The sequence below is a fragment of the Equus przewalskii genome, chromosome 5 (assembly GCF_037783145.1).
Source record: "Equus przewalskii isolate Varuska chromosome 5, EquPr2, whole genome shotgun sequence".
In the NCBI taxonomy this organism is placed as follows: Eukaryota; Metazoa; Chordata; class Mammalia; order Perissodactyla; family Equidae; genus Equus; species Equus przewalskii.
In genome coordinates, this window is record NC_091835.1 from 46,342,487 (window position 1) to 46,365,080 (window position 22,594).

Here is a 22,594-nt window from a genome sequence, read left to right on the forward strand (position 1 = left end):
TTGTGAACACAAACTCTGAGATCTGCCTAAGTTGCTTCACCTTTCAGTGCCTCAGTTTCCTCATTTGTTAAATGGTAATAGTAATGCAACAGGTTGAGATGAGGAAAAAATATGTTAACACATGTAAACATGTACATGTATATAGAGCATAGCACATGGCAGGTGCTCAAAAAATGTTAGGTATCATTATCATCATTATTAACAACAACAAGGTGGGACAGCCTAAAAGAATCTTTAATTTCAACATCAGATCACTGATGCCTTATTTAAAGACCTCTTTAATGGCTCTACAAAATTAAAAATCATTTTTAAAAACTCAAATCAGTTCTTTTGAAACCACCAAAAATTGTGAAAATCACTTTTATATAGCCATGTTTACCATATTTAAGCTAAGACAGACCAGGTTAGGCTAAGGAAGACTGGAACAGGATATTAATTGGCTGTCAGAGTTAAAGTCATTCCTGGTGACAAATTCTGAGTTCCATGACAGAGACAGATGAAGGAATATAATTTACGTTAATGAAACGTAGCTTTCACTACCAATGTGCAGATGAAAAAATGGTAATTCCTAAAAAAGGGATTCTGGCTAGATAATGTATCTATGTGACCCATAAATTAGAATAGTTTGGAATAACATTTCATAGATTAATTTTCTGGGTAACACTTCATTCTATACACTTTTTACTAATATCTCTTGATCATTCTATACACTTTTTACTAATATCTCTTGAAAATCTTTCCCAAATTTATCAGTTCAGTTTCTTGAGTGAAGAATAACAAATCTAATTCATTTATTCCTTAGGTGATTATAAACTTTAAGTAAGTCTTTAGTGCCAATATAATAAAAATCAATTGCCATTGCAAAACATATTGATAGAGAATCGTATTCGATAGTTAATCAGTATCATAATTATCCTTTAAACATTTTTTTTGTATTTAACAGACACATATAATTGTTAAGGGAATTAATGAATCCATAAAAGTGACACAAATATTTTTCAATTTCATTTTCTTAGAACTCAATTATAATTTTTAAAAATTTATTAAACCATTTGTTCAACAAATACAAATGAGCAACTACTCTGAGTGAAGTAAAGTACTAGGTACTGAGTTGTAAGTGAGAAAAGACTAACATGGACTAAAGATCTAATGGGAAAGAGAAATCTTACGTATGTTACATCTATAACTGTTATCCTGAAGCAATAGGAAACCACTGAAAAGCTATGTCTAGGAAAGATACTTGGTTAGTCTCTTAAATATATCATTAGAATGTAAAAAATGGATTATAGGACACAAAAATGGATTGCAGAAAATGTAGAAGCAGTTCCAGAGACAATGCAACATTCCAGGTGAGAAGACGAAAGCTATAGACTAGGATTGTGGCAGTGGTAGATAGAAGAAAGAAAGATTTTCTATAGGAACCAGTGGCTTAATAGATACAGAAGAATAAAGATGAGGGAAGATTCAAAGACAGAACCCTGGGTTTTGGTCTGAGCAACTGAGTGGATGGTTGGGTCTTTTTCTATCACAGAGAACACTGGCATAGCAGCAGGTTCTCGGATGAATTATGATTTAAGTTTTTGGCTTTCTCTTGGAGGTTAAAAAAAATTCCAAGTGGAGATATTGAGTAGGTAATAATAAGAATTGTCTAGGTTGGAGTCATTGACATATAGATTGTAACTTAAGCCATAGGAAGTATGAAATAACTTACAAGGAGAGAACAATTGAGAAGAAAAGAAGCTTTGACAAGGGTGAGGTGGACAATGGGTAATAGGCAAAAGAGTCTTTGCGAAAGAGAAAACAAAGAACTCAGCGAGTACAGTCAGAGAGAGCCAATGTAGGAATGCAAGAAACTGTAAAATAAGACGTATGATGAATGAAACCAAATGTTGCAGAGATATATAAAAACAGGGACTGATAAATGTCAGTTAAATTTACTGACATGAAGCTCATTGAAGAAGTTAATGAAAGCCATTTCGGAGAAGTGATAAAAGAAGTTTGCAATTGTTTAAAGAGTTTGGGGGAGGAGAAGAGAGGGTCTAGCCAACCTACGAGATGATTGGTTATTGAGGGGAGAAAAAAGTTAAGACGATCCCTAGGGACAGAGTAATTGCTGATCAATAAGAGACTGTTTAATAAGAAAGAGAGTTTAGCATGCTCACAGATGATTGGACACAGGGAGATAATAGGCAAGTGAGTCTTCAGTAGGAAGAGGAGTCCAAAGGGGAATATTGACTTTGGATTGATTCATGAAACTCCTGTCATAATTGAGGTGGACTAACTTTTCTGTCAGGAATTTCATGAATCTATCTGAACTCAATACCGCCCCACAGACTTAATGTTGTGAACCCTGATAGAGTTTTCTATTACTCATGAAGTATTTCATTTGCTAGGGAGAAAATTCAAAACAATTGTTAATATTTATTCATCATATTTTTTTCTTGCAAGCTCTTTTATTGCCAATTAATCAAATATTTTTTGTTTCCTTTTATGCTTTTTCTAGGAAAATTCCTACGCTCTTTTATAAGATCATCAAGGAGATCTTTGGAGCAGAGTCAACCCTCTCAATTACGTAAACTAAAGAATGGCATATTGTTGGAAAACAGATCTAAATCCCAGCGAATCACAGGAAGAGCAGCATGAGCACCAAGAATTTCGCTCTGTAACTCGACCCCTTTTTCCTGGCCAAGTCAGTCTGGGTTTTGATCAGCTAGTACATGAGATCAGTAATAACATTCCACTCCATCAGAGTGAATTTGAAGAAGATACCCCTTTTGTGCCCAATATGCCAAACTGGGACTCCAACAGGCATTCATCAGATCAAACATATCAAATATCCTTGAATGAATTTACTTCTAAAAGCTCAGAACTCTCCTGTCACCAAGTTACGAAAACACCAGCAATTGGTTTTAGGCATTCTGTGCTACCAAATCCTCAAAACATGAATAACGAAAGCCCTTGGGGAAACCCCATAGCAGAATACCATGGTGCTGGTGATTACGGATTCAATATTTTAGTTCCATCATCCACTAGTTTGGATAAAATCAATTCACAGAGAGAACTGGAAAATGAAAATCATAACTACCATGTAGGTTTTGAAAGTAGCATTCCTCCTATATATCCATCCATCCCAACTGACTCCACGCCAAAAGAAGAGACTAAAAGCAGTAGAAATATGAACGTTGTGGACCCTTCTCTGATGCTTTTTAAAGGTTCTTTTCTTCCAAACACGTGGGAAAGTACATGGTCAGAGAACATAGAGGTATGTGTCATATATGTCTACCTAAAAATATGAATCTGAAAGAATCGTTCAATAACGTGCTGGATTAACTTGCTAGTGAGGGTAACTAATTTTAAATAGAGAAATGTATTGATATTACTTTTGAAAAAATCATTTATTATTCACAAATTCTGTGTTCCTGAATTAATGATTTTTTCTGAAGGGAAATAAAATCCTCATAACATCATTTTTAAAGCTCCATTTTCATGCAAACTAAATAAAACAGTTATAGTATTTACATTTTATTAGATAAAAATATCATAGTTGTAGGTTGAGATGATAGCATTTTCTATTCTTATTGTGTCATTATGTACACATAGAAACACACATGTATCTCATTACATTTATATTGAGTCACTCCATCATGAATTAAAACTTTATACCATTATTGGTAGGAAAAATGTCCCTTTACTCAAGGATCCTAAATTATACTGTTGGCAGGCATCTTCTGTTGGGATCATTCCAACAGTAGGAAATTAAGTAATCATTGTGCAATTCATCCTAAAGTTTCATTAGTAGTATTTCAATCACTATAGTAATCATAGAGTTTCTTGGATAATATTTGAACATTTCTGTCCTTGTACTGAGTCTAGACACAAGTGAAATCAGAAGTAATAGTTAAAAAGAAGAAACATTATTGCAGCTGTAATTTACAGGTGAAGCAAAATGATTCTTCATTTATTCGACAACTATTTATCATATTCTTAAAATATATGTGAAATACTAAGCATAACGAATGCAAAGACATGATACCTGATTTCAGAAACAGTATATTGCTCAAATTCACTTGCAAACAAATAACGGCAACATAGTAAAAAAGCAGGATGATTTCACTGGAGAAGAAACAACTAATTCTGTCTGAGGCACTTGCAGAGGCGGTAGCACCTCAACTGATCTGAATTAAAAGCCAATGAGTCTTCGAACATCTACTTCTGATCATGACAATGGTAACGAGTACTAAACTTTCCCTTACCACAGAAAACGACTGTGACGTTAAACAGGATGTATGAAGCAAACAATTTCAGGCATTGAACAACAGGCAGCACAGGACATCCATCCTTGAAAGAAGCGAAAGACTAAAGCGTAGTATGATTATCCTGGTTTCTGCCTGAGGGCACTCTGTTGCTGCTCCACAGGCTAGGGGAGCCCAATTTCAGCAGCAGTATCACCAAGCTGAGGAGGCAGGGCCTGTAACTCCAGGCTGCAGAGGAAGCTGTAGCTTGCAGGGCAGAGGGCTGGAGAAGGAGCTCTGTGTAGGTGGGAGTCAGAACTCTACATTAGATTTCCTGCAGATTTTTGGCCAGGTGATTGTGTTGGCCACACCCAGGAAGGAGTGATGCAGTGCAGAAGTTCTGACCCAGCTAGAGAAGACACTGAGCAGAGCACTTTGGGCCTTCGATTGAGATTACACAAAGCTGTTTCTTAAGAGTAAAAGTAATGCTCTAAAGTAAGTGCTGCACCTACCAAAATAGACATGGCCTAATAAAATAAAATAAAATCAAGGCTGGTAAGACCAAAAGAAGCTTAACTGCTTGCCAGAGAAAAATTGTACACTTTGGAAAAAGGCAACACAATTTGTAATGTGTCATCTACAGTATCCAACATATGATCACAAATGCATAGATGTGTTAAGAAGGAGGGAATTTTGACCCACAATCAAGAAAATAACCCAGTCATGGGCCGCCTGGGGGTGCAGTGGTTAAGTTCGCACATTCCACTTCGGCAGCTTGGGGTTCATCCCTTTGGATCCCAGGTGCGGACCTATGTTTGGCTTGGCAAAGTCACGCTCTGGCAGGTGTCCCACATGCAAAGTGGAGGATGATGGGCACGGATGTTAGCTCAGGGCCAGTCTTCCTCAGCAAAAAGAGGAGGACTGGAACAGATGTCAGCTCACGGCTAATCTTCCTCAAAAAAAAAAAAAAAGGAAAAGAAAAGAAAAAAAGAGAAAACAACCCAGTCAATAGAAAGAGTTCTGCGATAGTCTGGATGTTGGAATTAACAGATAGGTACTTTAAGGTGCTTAATAAGAGGATGATCAAGTAAATAAAGTAAAAGATGAACATAATGAACAGACAGATGAGGAATCTCAGGAGGAAATTTGCAAACTATGAAAAAACAAAGACTAATGGAAATTTTGGTATTAAAACTACAATATGTGCAATGAAAAAGTTATTGGATGCTTAAAAACAGATAGATGACAGGAGGAAATAGTAAACTTGAAAGAAAAACAACAGAAATTATCTAAACTGAAGAAGAGAGAGTAAAAAGATCATATAAAAATAAGGAGGGGCTCAGAAACTTATGAGACAAGGAGCCTAATATATGGACAATTTTGGAATGCTTACAGGAGAGAAGAAATTAATTTGAAGAAATGATCTGAAAATTTCTCAAATTTGGTAGAAAATATCAAATTACAGATCTAAGAAATTCAACAAAATCTCAAAGAGAATAAATACAAAGACAATCACTTGTAGACATATTATAGTCAAACATCTGAAAGCCAAAGATAAAGAAAATATCAAAAAAGGCAGCAGAGAGAGAAAAGAGATTTTATTCAGCAAAACAATCGTCTGAATTAAAGCAAATTTCTCCTCCAAAACAATAGAAGCCAGATGACAATAGAATGACATTTTTAAAGTTCTATAAAAAAAAGAACCCATACTTCTATATCCTTTTAGTATATGCTTCAAAACTTGAAATAAAGATATTAGCATATAAACAAATGTTGAGAGAAATTTATCAGCAAATATGCACGCAAAAACTACCAAGGTAAGTACTTTGGATGCAAGGAAAATGACAGCAGAAAGAATCTGGAAACAAAGAAGAGTGGTACAAATGGTAAATATGTTGGTAAATATAAAAAACTATTTTTATCTTAATTTTCTGAAATACAGCTTTTGTTTAAAGCAAAAAGACAGTATTTTACTGTGAGAGTTATTGTATATAGAGATAAAAATATATGACAACAACAGCATAAAGAATGGAAGGGGTAAACATTATTTGCTATTGTAAATTCTTGTATTTTAAATGCTGTAGTAGAGTATTAACTCCAAATAAACTGTGATATATTAAGGATGCATATTGCATTTCCTAAGCTACCACAACTGCTAAAAAAATAAAACAAAGAAGAAAAACTGAAAATCCAACAGAGGAATTAAATGAAAAGGGAAAATATCAAACAAACTAAAAAAGGTAGGGAAAGAGAAAAACAAGAAGAAAATAAAACAGAAGAAACAAGTATGAATATGGTAGTCTTAAATCCAGTAATGTCCATAAATATATTAATATAAATAGACTAAACATTTCAAATTAAGGGGAGAAATTGAAGAAGTAGATAGAAAAGAAAGACTTAACTACTATTTACAAGAGGAAACAAGAAACAAAGGCACAGATAAGTTGAAAGTCAGAAAAATAAAAGATTTTAACATTGAATCAGCAAACGAAAGCTGATGTGGTTATTAATATCAGAAAAAGTACAGTTCAAGGTAGAGTATTATTAGAGAAAGAAAAGAATCATTTCATAACAATCAAGGATCAATCAGGACAACATAATAAATTTAAACGTGTATGTATCTAATAACAGCTTTGAAATACCTAAAACAAAATGATTTCTTTTAAAGTTAACCAGACACCCACCCTCTGACTGAGCCATTTGCAGATTTATTCACAAGAAATGAAACACATGTCCGTATAAATACTTGCATATGAAAATTAATAGTTTTCTTTACAATATCCAAAATCTAAACAACCCAAACGTCCCTCAACAAGTAGATGGATAAACAAATTGCGGAATATTCATGCAATAGAATACTACTAATCATCAATGAAAAGTGATGAACTATTTATATGTGTGACACATTGATAAATTTAAAAGTACATATCATTCAAGCGAAAGAAGCCAGAAACAAAACAGCACATGTGCAAGCATACCTCAGAGATATTGGGGTTTGGTTTCAGACCACCGCAATAAAGCATAAATTACGATAAGTTGAGTCACATGAATTTTTTGGTTTCCCACTGCATATAAAAGTTTTACTTACATTACACTGTAATCTGTTAAGTGTGCAATAGCATGATGTCTAAAAAAACAATGTATGTAGCTTAAATAAAAAATATTTGATTGCTAAAAAATGCTCAGCATCATCTGAGCCTTAAGAGAGTTGTAGTAATTTTGCTGGTGGAGGGTCTTTTAAAAATGCGATTATCTGTGAAGCACAATGAAGAAGTGCAGTAAAAGTGAGGTAAGCCTGTACACCCAATCTACAGTGATAGCAATCTAAATAACAGTAGTTACCCAATAGGTGAACAGACTGACAGAAGGAGATGTAGGGAAACTTTCTAAAGTAATGAAAATGTTCTATATTTTGATTGGGGTCTTGAAATCACAGTTGTATATGTTCCTCAAAACTTAAATTATATGTTTAAGATTTATGCATTTTTCTATATGTATTACTTCATTAAAAATCCAAAGATTGTAAAATTGTATTAATCTTTTCTCCATGTGAAATTAATTTATCAGTTTTTATTTTAAGCTGATAGGTTGTTCCATTCAGCTCGTTGAAGTACCTCAAGGCAGTAATAGGAATCTGGCCTCCTTTTGTGACAAAGTAAAAAAGTGAGTAGTGCTGTTTCATTAAGTTTTGAACTTTCCATACCTTCATCAATTTGTTTACTTTAAAATCACTGAGCTGATTAATTTTGCATATAAAATGTTAAAGTTCTGTAATGTTTTAGCACAGTGAAAAGTATAAATTTATGACAAATTACTTCTAGTCTTGTTTTTGTTGTTTATAGTCAAATACACTTCTTTCTCTTGAAAATTTGGTTGAAGTTGAATGTTTCATAATTTCAGGCCTTCCCTTGCTGTTTGTTGATAGTTTACTTTGCAGTGAATTAATTTCTCATTTAATGAGGTCAGTTACTCACACCACCACGCCACCACCACCCCCCCCCCCCCCCCCGCCCGCCCCTGCTCTGTCTCAAATTAGCATAGCTTTATCCTTCCTCCCTGGGATCTACTAGAATGATGAGAGTGCCTTCCTCTTAATAACTCAATCTTACCCTCAATGAGCTGCCAGAATGTTAAACAAATGTATGGGTGTTTGTCCAGTGAAAAGCAAATTTGATCACTAGGGGATATTACAGAAAACATCACTGATCGCCTTTTTGCTAATTTAAAAATGAACTTATAAAGGTAGCTGTCTTTTTTTTTAAGACCAGTTTCTCATTAGCAATTAAAATTTACATGATGCCATCTCGTCTACTGTTCAGGTTCCCAAATGTTTTGAAAGATTAATGCATTTACATTTTAGTTCTCTTTGTTTTTATCCATTTATGGCTATTTTAAATATAATAAATGTACATATAAATATGTCTTGGCTTATTTATCAGTTATATCAGTTTCCTACTAAATGATCATTTGGGATTAAAGATTTGAGTCATTTATTTAATGATTAATTTAAAAGCTATTTGAATGCCTAATAACTAGTCCACACATCAAAGATATTCAAACTTCGAACTAGCAAGCAAACAAAAAAGCCAAGTCACTACCCTAAAAACCTTGTCACCATATTGGAAGAAGTGAAAGGCACACATACAGATACACAAAACAAAGCATCTCCAATCCATGAAAATATTCAATCTTTAATTAATTTCATGCTCTAGTTCACAGAATACAATTTAAAGTGGCACTTTGGATTCCTAAATTAGGATCTTTAAAGATATCAATATTGATTCTTTCAGGAATAAACTACTCACTGTAACAAACTGACAATCATTGCCAGGAACTTGACACTTTAAATCTAAGATCTAATTTCTACCCTCTACGCATGAGAAACACCTCTCTTAATATCACAAGATGTAACTTGACATATCTCCATTGGCAAAACACTTACTATAAGCCCCTCCTATCAATTCTTTTTTTTAAAAAAAACCCATAATTTAATATTCTTAGATGAAATCTTCTTGTGGATGCAATAGTCACATGAAAATATTTTATGTGATGATTTGTCCGTTGCTCACGGGGTATTTTCTAAGCTCCTAAATGAAATTTTCCCAGTGGTTTCTTTCAAAGTAACAGTGAGAACTAAAACAGACAACCAAACAATAGCAAACTTTAGAGCAGTGAAGGGAAGATATACGTTATATTCACACACACTTTTCTTGGTTTTCAATAATTTTTTATTGACAAATACTCATCTATAAAATGATTGAACTTACATATGCATAATTATTTTGAACACACACTCTTCACTCAACAACAAATATTTTAGAGGATCTACTACATGCTAGGTACTGTCCAAGTCTCTTAATTCAAAAGAAGCCTAAACTGAATTTTAAAGCCAAGTTTCATAAGAGGGTCTCCAAAATTTTTGAAAAGCCATAGTAGAAGGGATTTATATATTCAATTTCATCTGTTTTTTTTTCTAATATTTAAATAAACATACCTAAATATCTTATTAGCATTACTCTTATACAACTTTTAAAGAGGCTCTCTAATTTGTTGAATTTGGTTTCTTGTCGTGACATACTTTTAAGCCACATCTTTCAAGAAATATATCATATTTTTGTAAAAAATACAATAAAATGCCTCAGCACATGAAAGAAGTTTTTGTCCTACAGTAGATGCTTAGCAAAGGTTTAGAAGAGAATGGTTCATGAATTTGCTTCTTTTTTTTTTTTTTTTCCTGTTTTTGGTGAGGAAGATTGTCCCTGAGCAAACATCTGTTGCCAGTCTTCCTCTTTTTTTTCCTCTCCAAAGCCCCAGTACATAGTTGTATATCCTAGTTGTAAGTCATTCTAGTTCTTCTATGTAGGATGCTACCACAGCACGGCTTGATGAGTGGTATGTAAGTCCATGCCCAGGATCTGAACCAGTGAACCCCAGGCTGCCAAAGCGGAACATGCAAACTTAACCACTTGGACACAGCTGGCCCCAGAATTTGCACTTTAAATTTAATTCCTCAAAATGGTAAAAGCTTAAATCATGTATGCATTGAGTAGTATCCTATCATATGTTGAATGCTAAAACATAAAGCTCGTCAATCCGGGACTGGAGTGTAGACCTTTGTTGTAGGGTATAAAAAGGAAGAGTGCCCCATATCTTTATCCTGAGTAGTGGTTCTCAAACTGCAGTTCTGGAGCAGCAGCAGCAACTGCTTACTTGGGAAACTGTTAGGAAGGAAAGTCTAGGGGATCCTCCACAATCTACTAAATTGGAAACTATGGGTATGGGACCCAGAAAACAAAGTGATTCTGATGCATGCCAGACTGGTTGGGTGAATATGCTCTTTTCCATTTGTCAGGCCCATCAAGGAAAGAGGTTTCCGTGGAATTTAAGGCATAGAAATTAAGCTACTTCAATGGGCCTCGTACTACTTTAATGCTGCACAAATAGCTAGAATGAATGTCAAGGATGTAATGTATATTGATACATTACACAGAATGCATGACATACATTCTATACATAGAACGTATAACTTTCCTTTTAGGAAGAGCACTACCAAGTTTAGATGTTTGCATAATTAACAAAAAGCAAGATTTCATTTTCATCATTAAAAGAGTTTTAAATATCTAGCTGCTAATACTTTTATGTATATTCTATAAGTGGGCATAAAACATGGATCTACAGCGATTCAGCTATAATAATACATAATGATAATTATGATACATTACTCTGGTATACTGCTTCACACTCTACAGAAGTCTTTTACATCCTTTTTCTCCTTTAGTCCTCACAGTAAACCTTTGAAGTAGATATAAATATCCTCTTTTGTGCAAACAAAGAAACAGACCAAATAACTTGCCTTTGACCATAAAACTACTAAATGGAAGAGCCAGGATTCAAACTTGAGGCTTCTGGCTCCAAGGATAAACTATTTTGCAGTTCTCTGACTCATCTGAGCAAGAGGTAACTGTTTAGAATGTACAAATGACTTCTGAGTTTAACTATTTATGTAAAATCCAAAAATTTAAAGAATATGGCCAGCCAAAAATGGTATTTACCAATTTGACACAAAGAAGAGAATTTATTTACCAAAATCCTTGAATCAAGATGAATGACTTTCGCCTTGAGAAAGTTAGGCGTGGGCGAAAACCAAGGGGAGGTTCTCAGGCTTCAAAAGCAGTGTCAGTGAAGCAAGAAATCATTGTTCAGAGTGAATTTTCATGCTTTATCAATAACAACATATTCTTAATTGCTTCAAATGAGGTGCTCCTAGGGAAGCTTAAAGAACAGTTTTTTACAGTTGTTTTTGGTATAATTGTAATCTTCACCCATCTGGCCTAGCTAATAACGCTGTACCGTAAATTGACTGCTGATTGTTTTCATATTTTAAATCATCTACAGCCAGACCCTGCATGAAGTTTCTTATAATCTTGCCTAAGCATTTTTTTCACATGTATTTTTCAGAATAAGGGAAACATACCATGCAGCTGACATGAATTCCAATTCGGGGAAGATGTGGAGCACTACTACAGCATTTCCGTATCAGCTCTTATCTAATACGAAGTTTCATGTAAATATTTTTACTGATAACTCAACACAAGTACTTCATTTTATGCCATATGGTAAGCAATTTTGCAAATAAGTATAAAAATCTACATAAGGCTGGTATAGGCCACGTAGCCTTGAGTCCACAGACTGAAATCATTAAAAGAAGCATTAATAGCTAATATTTTGCCTTCAAGTGAAGTAAAAGGAACACAGCTGGAAGACTTTCATTAACATTTGTTGAGCTATTGTTTTTAAGAACTCTCTTCACATAGCTCATCCCAGGGCACCTTATTTTCCTGTTGTGAAATTCTTAATAGCAACTACAAGTTTTAAGTATATTAAAAGCAAACTAAATTTTAAAAAAATTCTAGATAAAGTCTATATATAGGTGAAAATGGCTGCTCCTATCCATTAGAAACAACTATTTCATTGAAATGCAAATAAATTGTGAGGTAAGAATAGGCATTGATACATGGTCTCTATTCCCACAGTAAGAACTGTAGAAGCCCTGGGCAGCCTAACATAATTAGCAGATCAATTGAATCAGAATCTCTAGGGATGGATCCCAGGAATCTGCATTTTATCAAGCTCAGCAGATGATTCCTTAAATTTTGTAATCTCTTTAAAGTTAATATTTTATTTCACTGTTATAGACAACTGTTTTGCAAAACAACATTAGTTCTTTAAGCAACATTTAGTTGCTACTAAATGAGTTTCTACATATCAACTGTTGTTTCTTGACAAATAATGATCTGATAAATATTTTCTTTCATTGACTATTATTATTTTGTTTTTTCTTTCTTACTCTAGTCAAGGCTCTGAGTTAGTACAGATGACTGCAAACATAAAAATGTTATGTTGGCATATTCGTTAGTACCATCTCATTTGAAACTAACAGAAACCAACTCCTGTTGGCTTAAGCAGAAAAAAAATTTTTAAAGAGTATAGGGATTTCTCACAGAATTTAAGAGTGGGAATTCAGCAAAGATTCAAGAATGCACTAAAAGCAAAGATAAACTATTCCAAAATTCCTGTATGCCTCTCACCTCAGCTCCTCTTTGTATAATTGCTTCTCATTTTTCTCTTGCTTTCTGTTGACTTATTTCCCTTGCTTTTCCAGAATACGTAGAAAGCCAAACTCTCAAACTTAAATGCTGTTGGCCAGCTACCTGCAGAAGGTTGTCCCGCTATTGAACCCAATTCAAAATTTCTAAAAGCAGTATTCTGATTGCACAGCCAAGATCAATAGTGCTGCACCTTGATCCAATCAGAATGACCCGGGGTCTGGGTCATGTTGGCTTCAGTGGCTGGAGAAGAGGGAATCATTGTGAACTAGGAAGACCACTTCTGTTCCTCCAATTTACAGCGTTTAATTTTCAACTTATCTCTTTCTCTCTCTCTCTCATCATTTGTTGAATTTGGCAAGCCAGAGGCCATTTTTTACTTTTATCAGGAGTTTCAGTAAAGTGATTAGGTCATTGTGTTTAGTGTTAGAGATGTGTAGTGGTAAAGAGGATGTCTGTGCCCTCAAAGATATTAAAAATGTTTATAAGAAGAAGGAGGAGGAAAAGGCGTGAAGGAGGAAGTAGAAGAGGAGAAAGGACACATTCGTGAAAACATATGGAGTAGCATATGCCACTGTTGGCAGGACAACTTTTCCTCTTCCTATTTAAATTTGAAGAGGGCAATGGGAGTTATGACCTAACAATAGACAGATTAACAGGACAAAAGACAACATTTATTTACATGCGTGCAGGGGTTACTCAGTAATGAGCAGCCTGCTGAATACCCAGAGGTAAAAGTTTATATACCAACTTAATGTAAAAGTGTGGGGATGTGGAGCATTTAGAGCTTCAATAGGAAAGTATGGAGGGGTATATTGGTTCAGGGTTTATTTTTTTGGACTTTTTGCTAATGGATAGGCAGTTTGTCTCCTTGCTGGAAGTTGCAGGAGACTCCCTCAGAAGGAAGTGGCTACCATTATTTTAGGGATTCTCTGCTTTAGTCAGATAAGGGAAGTTCAGATAAGATTTCAAATGTTATCCCTTTAAAATAATCTTTATGCTGAAACCACGATCAATCGCTTCACCCCTTTATATTAGTGTTTTACTAATAATACAGACGTGTCCTAAAGAACGAAAGTTTGAAAAGTATATCAAGAATGACTTTGATAAAAGATAGAAGATGTTGCTAGAAACTTAAGGAAAAATGAAATCTAGGTAAGTAAAGAGGAGGAGACAGGTGAGGGGTTTTCATCCAAAGAGAACTCTGTTTCCCTGAAAGTGGGGAAATGGAATCCCTCTAGAGGAGCAAATGTTTTGAACAAGAAATTCTCTGTTCCATAATATTCAGCTATCACTTCAATGAAGATGATTCCTATCTACTTATTTCCAGCTCCAAAGTTGCTGTAGAGCAAATGTCATTACTTTCAACTACCTTCTAGATTTAGATGATGCAGGGTTGGAACTGTAATAGAGGGCCATTTGTGACCTGCCAAGTGTTGGAAGTAGAAGTCGGTTTGCAAAGATTAAAGAGTAATTGAGAACTGTTTGCAGAGGTTCTCCTTGAAGAAGTTTGACAATAATGGGAAGGTAAAAAAAGGAAAAAGATACTATCTTAAGGGAATGGAATGTAGGCAGGGAGATTTTATTGAAAGATTACATAGAAACAAAACACTTAAAAGTATCTTTAGAGTAGGGGATACTGAATATATAAAAGAGAGAGGCTTTAATCGATAGAACTAGAAACCAGTGCAGGAATTTTCACAGTTGAAGAGGTAAGATTTAGTAAAAATCAGTAATACTGTATCTCAAAAGAGGTGTAAAGGGATAGAGGAGGATGTGTAAAAACTAGATATAAGGTATAGAGTAGTATAATTAAAGACTCTTAAATGGGCCTTAGCCTTTTCAATATCGTAGGCAATATGGTCAACAGATTGAGAAGGACTGCATGTAGTGAGAGACTGCAAGAAACTGAGAAAAAGATTATATATCTGCCAAAATGAAGGCACAGGTATAAAATCTACTTAAAAGAAGCCGTAGTACTTGTCGGCTTACAACATGGATGAGAAGCTTAACTCACGGACACATAACGGTTGGCTTCAAGGAGAAAGATGAAAAATGGGAGAATCAAATTAACTAAAGTAAACTGGTGTCTTTGGAGATATTTTCCCGCCATCATATACTGGCAATGGTCTCCCTTCTTCATCAAAGCCCTTATAGTCACGATTTTGCCTGTGGCCATATTTTCTTCTAGCTTCAATTCATACTATTTCAGTTGGTATTTTCAAGCAGCAATATGTTTAAGATATTGTCTCTCATGCCAAAGCATTTTCACAATCTCTAATTCCTTAATGATCTTTACCATTCATTTCTGAAACCATTTCTTTGATGACATCTTGATCTACCATAAAACCTGCATTTTTAAATCCAGCATTATACTCTTCCTTTTTTGTGTCATGGCAGGTCCAGCAATATCACTTACTACTTTTTATTAGCCAGTTTGTGTCAAAAACCTTTCCCTTCAAACAAAAAGATGTAACAGTAAAAGAAGCCACAGGAAAGTAAATGCATCATTACAAACAAAACACAACTCAGAAGAACGCAATTGAGCGCTTGCAGTGTGCTGTTCAAATTCTCACTGGCTAGGAGTCATCAGTATAGTCTGTTACACTGGCTTTCATTGATTGAGAGCATAAGATCACATTCAAAGCATAGAGATATATATTAATTATTTAAGTTAACATAATAAATGCATAGTAAATTATATACATATAATTTTCAACTATTATCATTTATGATGATAAATGAACCCAATGCTATTTATCATTTATAATTAGGAAACTATTTCAAAGACAAATGTTATTGTAACACGTCAACATGGTTCTGGCCACTATTAAATGGCTTATACATGTAAGAGTTTAAGGGGTAGATTATGGAATGTGAATATGAGAAGATAAAGACTTTATCCTATAGTATGCTTACACTTTGAGTCCCAGAGAAGGTGGAGAAAGAAAGTGTATGTTCATTAAGGTTATTAGAATGCTGTCCAATATAGAACCTGGGCTGATTCCTACATGGGAGAGGAGGAACAATCAGCTGTGGAGACTTAGAATCATTAAGAGCATGGGCTTTGACATCTGACAGATTTAGGTTAGACTTCTGGCTTGCCAATTATCACTCACTGTGTAATCTCTTTGGCATCTCCCAAGTCCCTAAGGGTAACCACAATAAAATATTTTCACACAGAGCTACAATATACCAAAGGTTTTAGCATGAGGAATACAATACCTAGCCCTGTTATGTAATATGAAGACAGACTAATAAAAAAAAAATGCAAACAATATTTTTCAAAAATATCTGCAAATCTAATTAGACTAATAAATGAAATGCATCTCATTCTAATTTCCCTTGATGGAGCTAGGTAAAGTTGCAGTGGTTCATAATGTATCATTTTTTTGTGCTCAGAAGCTTTTTCCCAGCTTATATATGATAAGCTCTTACTAATTTTTATGATTCACCTTTGTTTTTAGCTAATTATCTTGTCAAAGACCTAATTGCAGAAACTCTGCACTTCTGTAAGAATGACCAGTTATTCCCCAAAGATCATCTTCTAAGTGTATGTGGCTATGAAGAATTTTTACAGAAGTAAGTATTTTATTAAGGTAAATTTTGGTCACTGTTATAACCTATGTTAAGCAGTACTTCTTTTTTTATTTTAAACAGACTGTACACCAACACAATACTCTCTAATCAGAATAATTAAATCAATTTTGCCCCGTTTAAAGTGAATTTGAAATTTTATAAGTCATGTTGACAGTCTTATTCTTGGTTTTATGTTGTATCTTGTATATTTATGGCACATGTACTTAAGTGACCTGTGACTATGTTGGCCAACCATCTCAGTTTGCCCAGGACTGAGGGGCTTCTCAGGACATGGGACTTTCAGTTTTGAAACCAAGAAAATCCTGGGCAAACCAAGTCACTTTACCCATAATAAAGTGTATTAGGGCTAATCACAATTTAAAAAATGAATTCTTTTGTAATAAGTAATTTTTTGTATGGAATAATATTATCATGTTGATTAAATACTGCTGTTTGAAAATCCCAGAGGATTTGAGTACAAGCATTGTAACATTTTCATAAAAGAGTAGGTTTTAAAACACCTTCTTCATTTCTCTATTCAGGTAGCTTTTAAAACAACTAGAAAAGTCTGTTGTCATGTATGTCAACTGTAAATACTTATTCGATAGAAAACTCACCTTCTCTTAGTGTGCCACAATGACTATTGTCCTGAAAGTCCTTAAAAGCCAACCTTGAAAATATAATACAACTTCAGGAAAGGAACTATTTCTCTGCTGATATTGCATGGTCATTCTAAATAGTAAAGTATTAAAGACTAAAACGTGCAATAAAGTGGATTGCAATTTAGATTTCCCCTTTGCATTTCTACAAGTACCTCAACATTGACAACGGTCTCATGGAAGTAAACATGCACTTCTGTGGAGACACTCATTGTCACTGTCATTAATATTCCACCTTGAATGTGCTTGAAAACATCTTGTGTGTACTTTGGTGAATTTAATGATCTTATCAGCAAATCCATTCTTTTATTGTGCAATGTTAACTGTGAGTGACTGTTAAGACTGATTATTTCCCTTTGTGTCTTTCTAAGTACAACAAATAATAAGTATTTATATGAAATCACAGATGTTTTGCTGCCCTAAGCTCCCAGATATTCCCCTTTTTCCTTGTCTATTTGAACCTATTAACACACTCAGTGACTAGACTGCTACCGTCTCCCAGCATATGGTTTTGACAGTATATCCAAAGAGCAGGGAGAAATACTTGAGCAATGTAATCCTATACAGAATATTCATTAAAATTCATCTTCTGAATGTGCAAGTCACCAAATATACACCTGAACTTTGGCTGATGTCAAACATTAGAAGTGAAGAACAAGAAATATTATCAAATGTATTTATTTAGTATTATCAGTAGGAAATATCATCCCAAAAGCAAGCTTTGAACAGATAGAAATTTGGAAAAGTATAATGAGGAGGGAATTTATAATGGACCTTGACTTAATTACTGTTTCAAATGCGTAAGTCATGCATAATTAGATAGCTCAGTTGTTGACTGCTAGAAATGTTGTGTATATCATTTTACTTTTTTTTCTTGTTAACATGAACTTAGATTTCTAAAATGTTTTCATGGTCATTTATTTCTATTAAAAATTCATTTATCTGGGTTTTATTAAGATAGGAAGGTTGCCACGTATTAGTATAGATTAATTATAGTCATTTATTCCCTAATGGAAATTGAAGGATATGTACATATCAGGAATTTGCTTACTATTTAAGATTAACAGCCTACCTATATTGATGTGATTTACTTTAATAAAAAGAATATTCACCACTGTTCTTCCTAACATCTAAATCATTGAATTTTTAAAATTTTACTTCTATGTAACTTGTCTAAAAAAGTGTCCTTAAATACTGAAAATCTATTCATAAAATTGTTCTGTAGAGGGAACACAGGTAACATGTAATAAGTTAACAATACAATAAATAATAATTTGGACTCTAACAGTTATAGTACTACACTTCATCTGGAGTATCTGACTACCTTTGATTGCAATGATAATAATAATAGCCATTTATCAAGTGCTAATTCTTTGGTGACCTCAAATTGGGTAGACATCTAAGTCTTATAATGTATCAGTGTGACAGATACTGTAATAACCTCTGTTTTACAGACAGAAAGTCTGAGTCTTTGTTCAAGGTCACATAACTAGAGCGAAGCCTGAATTCAAACCCTAGGTTTCACTGCCTGCATAGCCTGGGCTCTTAACTACAAAATAATACTGCAAAAGCTCTTGAGGGAGATACAAGAAATAGCAAATGATTCTTCATGCTGCAACACAGGATGGAAAATCTATGTGGTTTTGTGGGTGTTTGCAGGGATTGCAACAGTCTAATTCAACGCACTGAGAATCACATACGTGCAAAGAATTTGGTTAATTACTGAGAAAACAAACATGAGTTCACTTAATACAATGCCCTATTGTGAGGGCAGTATTAGTATTATTATATACCAACTGCTTATAGATCAGAGAAACAGATTAATGGCAAGAAAATGGAAATGGTGCAAAGAAAGTCAATGATCAACTTGTATTTAAAGGATAAACACTGAGGAGAAATAAGTGCCATGTGGCAAATGTTAAACGCCTTAGAATATATAAAATGCACTCAAATTTTGTTTTTTAAAAATAATGATCAAGAAAAAAGCAGACTAAGAATGTGAACAGCAATGCAATGTACAAGAAATTATTTAAGTTAATAATAATAATAAACATTTAATAATAACAATGAGATGCCCTTTTTATCTATCAAATTGTTAAAATACTTATGATGAAATTCAGGGGAAAAGAGGACAACATCCAAACAGCAGCCAGGAATATACATTGATATAGCAATTGCTGAAGAGAATTCTATAAAAAATGTGTCATCTATAGAAATGTGTCAAAAACAAAATGTCTGTGTTTCAGCAGTTCTGCTTCTATAAATAATTCAAAGGAAATAATCATTATTATGTAAAAAGACTTAGATGATTTCCAATAGTAGCCCAAAAAACTGGAGAAAATACTAAATCTCACATAGTACTCCAAAATAGTAGTAAAATAAGTCATGAACAGAATTTTATTATAATATGGCATAGAATTTATAAATTATTAAAAATGTAGCATGTCGATATAAGAACATGTATCATAGTTTTTAAGGGTAAAAAGATATCTTTTCAAACCACATTTTAACATATTAATTTTTGTTAAAATAAGTATATTTCTACTTGGAAAATAAATGAAATCCTATACAGTAAAATGTTAGAGTAGTTACACCTTGAAAAGGACTACAATACAGATGATATTTATTCCTTATTCCTTCCTCTTTTTAGTTCACAAAACTTCTATGATAAACCTGCCTTTTTTGCTATCAGAAGATTAAAGTAATCAACTATTTCTTTTGGGAAAGATGCATTTAAATGACAATATGAATAATAATGTATGCTTAAAAAGAGTTAGAAAGTAGAGTTAGGAGACCATTACTGAACGTATGAAAGATTGACAGAACATGACCTAAAGTAGCAGCAGTGGGTATTAAATAGGAGATTTTAAACCCTTGGGCTATTAAAACAGTGGAATTAGTGGAACTTGGTGACCAAATACATGAGACTGCATGGGAGAGAGAAGTAGAAGACGACGACCAGGTTCATCTTGAGTTCAATAACAGTGATAGAGATCTCAGAGAAACAGAAGTTTTGGGGGTGAAAAATAATTAATCAAGTTTGATACATGTTGAATATGTGAGCGCCAAGGAGCATCCGATATTAAGAAAGTAGACCAGATTTTAGGAAAACTGGTCTGGATTAGGGAATCATCGACTCTAAGAGAAAATGGAAGTCATCAAAACAGATAGGATCACATAGGGAAAGTGACAAAGAAAAGTACTCTTAGAACTTCAATATTTAAAAGATGGAAGGAAGAAGAGGGGCAGAAAAAGGAAACTGAGAAAAAGCAATTTAAATTTCATGATATCTTGTAAAATATGTCTTTCACAAGAAAGAAGGAGAAAGCATCAAATACCAAGTAAATATAGCATCAAACAATGAAGTTAAATATTAGGTGAAGAATGAAGATCATTGTTAAATTTGGCAATTAGGAAGTAGGTTGGTGACCAAAGTAAGAGTAATTTTAGTAAACTGGAGGAGAAAAAAGCAAGATGGCAATGAGCTAAGGAGAAAGCAAGGTAATATATACAAACATATATGCAGACTACCATCTCAAAAGTTATGTGTTGGTAAAAGCCAAGACAAAGATGAGATTTTAGATGCTGAAGGGAATTGATCTGGGGATTTGGGGAATGTGGATAAGAGAGATTTGAAAATATCCATAAGGTGATGAGAAATAGCTAATGGAGAGGAAAAGATCGAAGGCACTGAACAGATCAATGGTGAGTCAAATTCCATGGGGAGATGAGAGAGTGGGATCAAGGAGGCAGATGGAGAGGTTAGTGATTCAGGCTTGGCAAGCTGAGGAGTTGCAACAAAGATTTCTTGGACTCTCAAGGTCTGGTAGTAGTGCTCTTTTATTCAGAGAATAGCATGAGGACTCTACCCATGGACAGTAAAGAGCTGCAATGAGTTTAGGGTAGAGCTAAATTTATAAGGCATAGGTATGTGAGTTATTTTTTTTACAAGACAAAGGAAAGATCATGTGAAAAATATCATTAAAATGGTTTCAGTGCAGGTGGAGTTTGGTTATTGTGTGGTCATAATAACTTCAGCTACAAATCAGGTTAGGACATCTTATACTTCCCAGAGGATGATATAGATCGGCATGTAGGCCAGAATGCCTTGGGCTTTTCTCTCTGGGGCAGCCTTGATCCTCATCATAAAACCCCCTCTGAACTCACTTGTCTCTGAAATCCTTTGGGGATATGGATGGACGATGGTCAATCTTCTGTAACTACTTCCGGCTGTACAAGGTCTTAGAGCTGTCCCTAAATGGGGCTATAGGGGTATGGGCAGGAAGTTCAGTGGACTGGAAATTTGTGCCTGTGAAGTCCAAGGCAGACAAGGTATACAGATCCTCTGGAGATGAGAGAATCATCTGGCGAGAAGTTGTCCAGGAGGCAAAACTTTGTTGACATGTGGAAGACAAAAAATGAGAGACAACAGATTATAATAAGAAATACAAGCAATATGATTAACCCAATGAATAAGGCTTTGATAGTAGTCCAGAGACCTGGACCTAACCAGGAATCCAACCAATCGTTTAGGGAAAGGGGAGAGTTGGACATGGGTTTAATTTGGTGACTCATATCAGATAGGAGGCCAGAGATATTTTAATGGAAGTCAGGAATTTAGACACAACATTCGGTTTTTACAATGGCACAAGTGCCCCCCTGTGCTGCTGTCACGACATCCGGTGCCATTAGACTTTGGAGGACTGCCTTACAAATTTGGGATACTTCTAAATAGAGCTGTGAAAGGCTATGTTGTGTATCATTTAATGCCTTTGTGGTAAATTTGTTTAGGGCTTCCATGTGCCAGATGATACTTTCGATTCCTAATTGGGGAAGGAAAATTGAGGCAATGTGATCATACCAGTGGAAGACAGAACATGTCCAGCATTGTTTTATATCGGGTAGGTTAGCAGGAGATATGGTAAATGCAGTTCCACCTTTTATCCAGTCAAAGCCTAGGGTGCATTGTCAAATCCACCCAGGTGGCAGCCAAGGCCATAAGTTGGAGCCACATAAACATTGAGTGCCATTAGGGGCTAATTAACATGTGCTGGGCCTTCTAACCCAGTCAGTACCAAACCAATCAGTACTTTTTTAAGGATGTGATATGAGAACACATATAATGGGGAATTTGTCCCATAGGCCGGGTGTTATTAGGCCACGTATCGCAAGTGTGATTGGTTTGTTCCCAAAATAGAGTGGCCTTTTGACTGAGTTGATGACCACTATTAGGAACTGCCAAATATATTCATCCCAAATTTGATATAGTCCATCTTATGTGTATTGATAGGTTGGGGACATTACCTTAGGAACTCATTGTTTATGATCCCCTTGTGATAAGGTGAATCTAGTTAGTATTTGGGAAGTAGAGTTGAAGGAAAAGGTTTGATTGTGGCCAGCGAGCTCCAGGGTATCAGAGACAGATGGACACAAGGAGACATTATGATTAGTAATAGATGAATCTTGTAAAAGAGAAGAGCTAGAATCTAATATCATGAATCTGTATGATAGCTTCTAC

General features: G+C 34.6%; 1 protein-coding gene across 26 annotated transcripts in view; it reads left to right on the forward strand.

Annotated features, from left to right (window-relative positions):
* PIK3C2G (phosphatidylinositol-4-phosphate 3-kinase catalytic subunit type 2 gamma) overlaps positions 1-22,594 on the forward strand; it is a 510,504-nt gene that overhangs the window by 184,948 nt on the left and 302,962 nt on the right. For all 26 annotated transcript variants that reach the window (XR_011540000.1, XM_070619245.1, XM_070619233.1 and 23 more), the window contains 4 exons: positions 2,504-3,262; positions 7,813-7,895; positions 11,691-11,848; positions 16,306-16,420. Coding sequence is in view for 25 of the 26 variants with exons in the window: in XM_070619245.1 (XP_070475346.1) it covers positions 2,585-3,262; positions 7,813-7,895; positions 11,691-11,848; positions 16,306-16,420 (1,034 nt within the window). In the remaining variant the exon portion in view is untranslated. The remainder of the gene's footprint in view (positions 1-2,503; positions 3,263-7,812; positions 7,896-11,690; positions 11,849-16,305; positions 16,421-22,594) is intronic.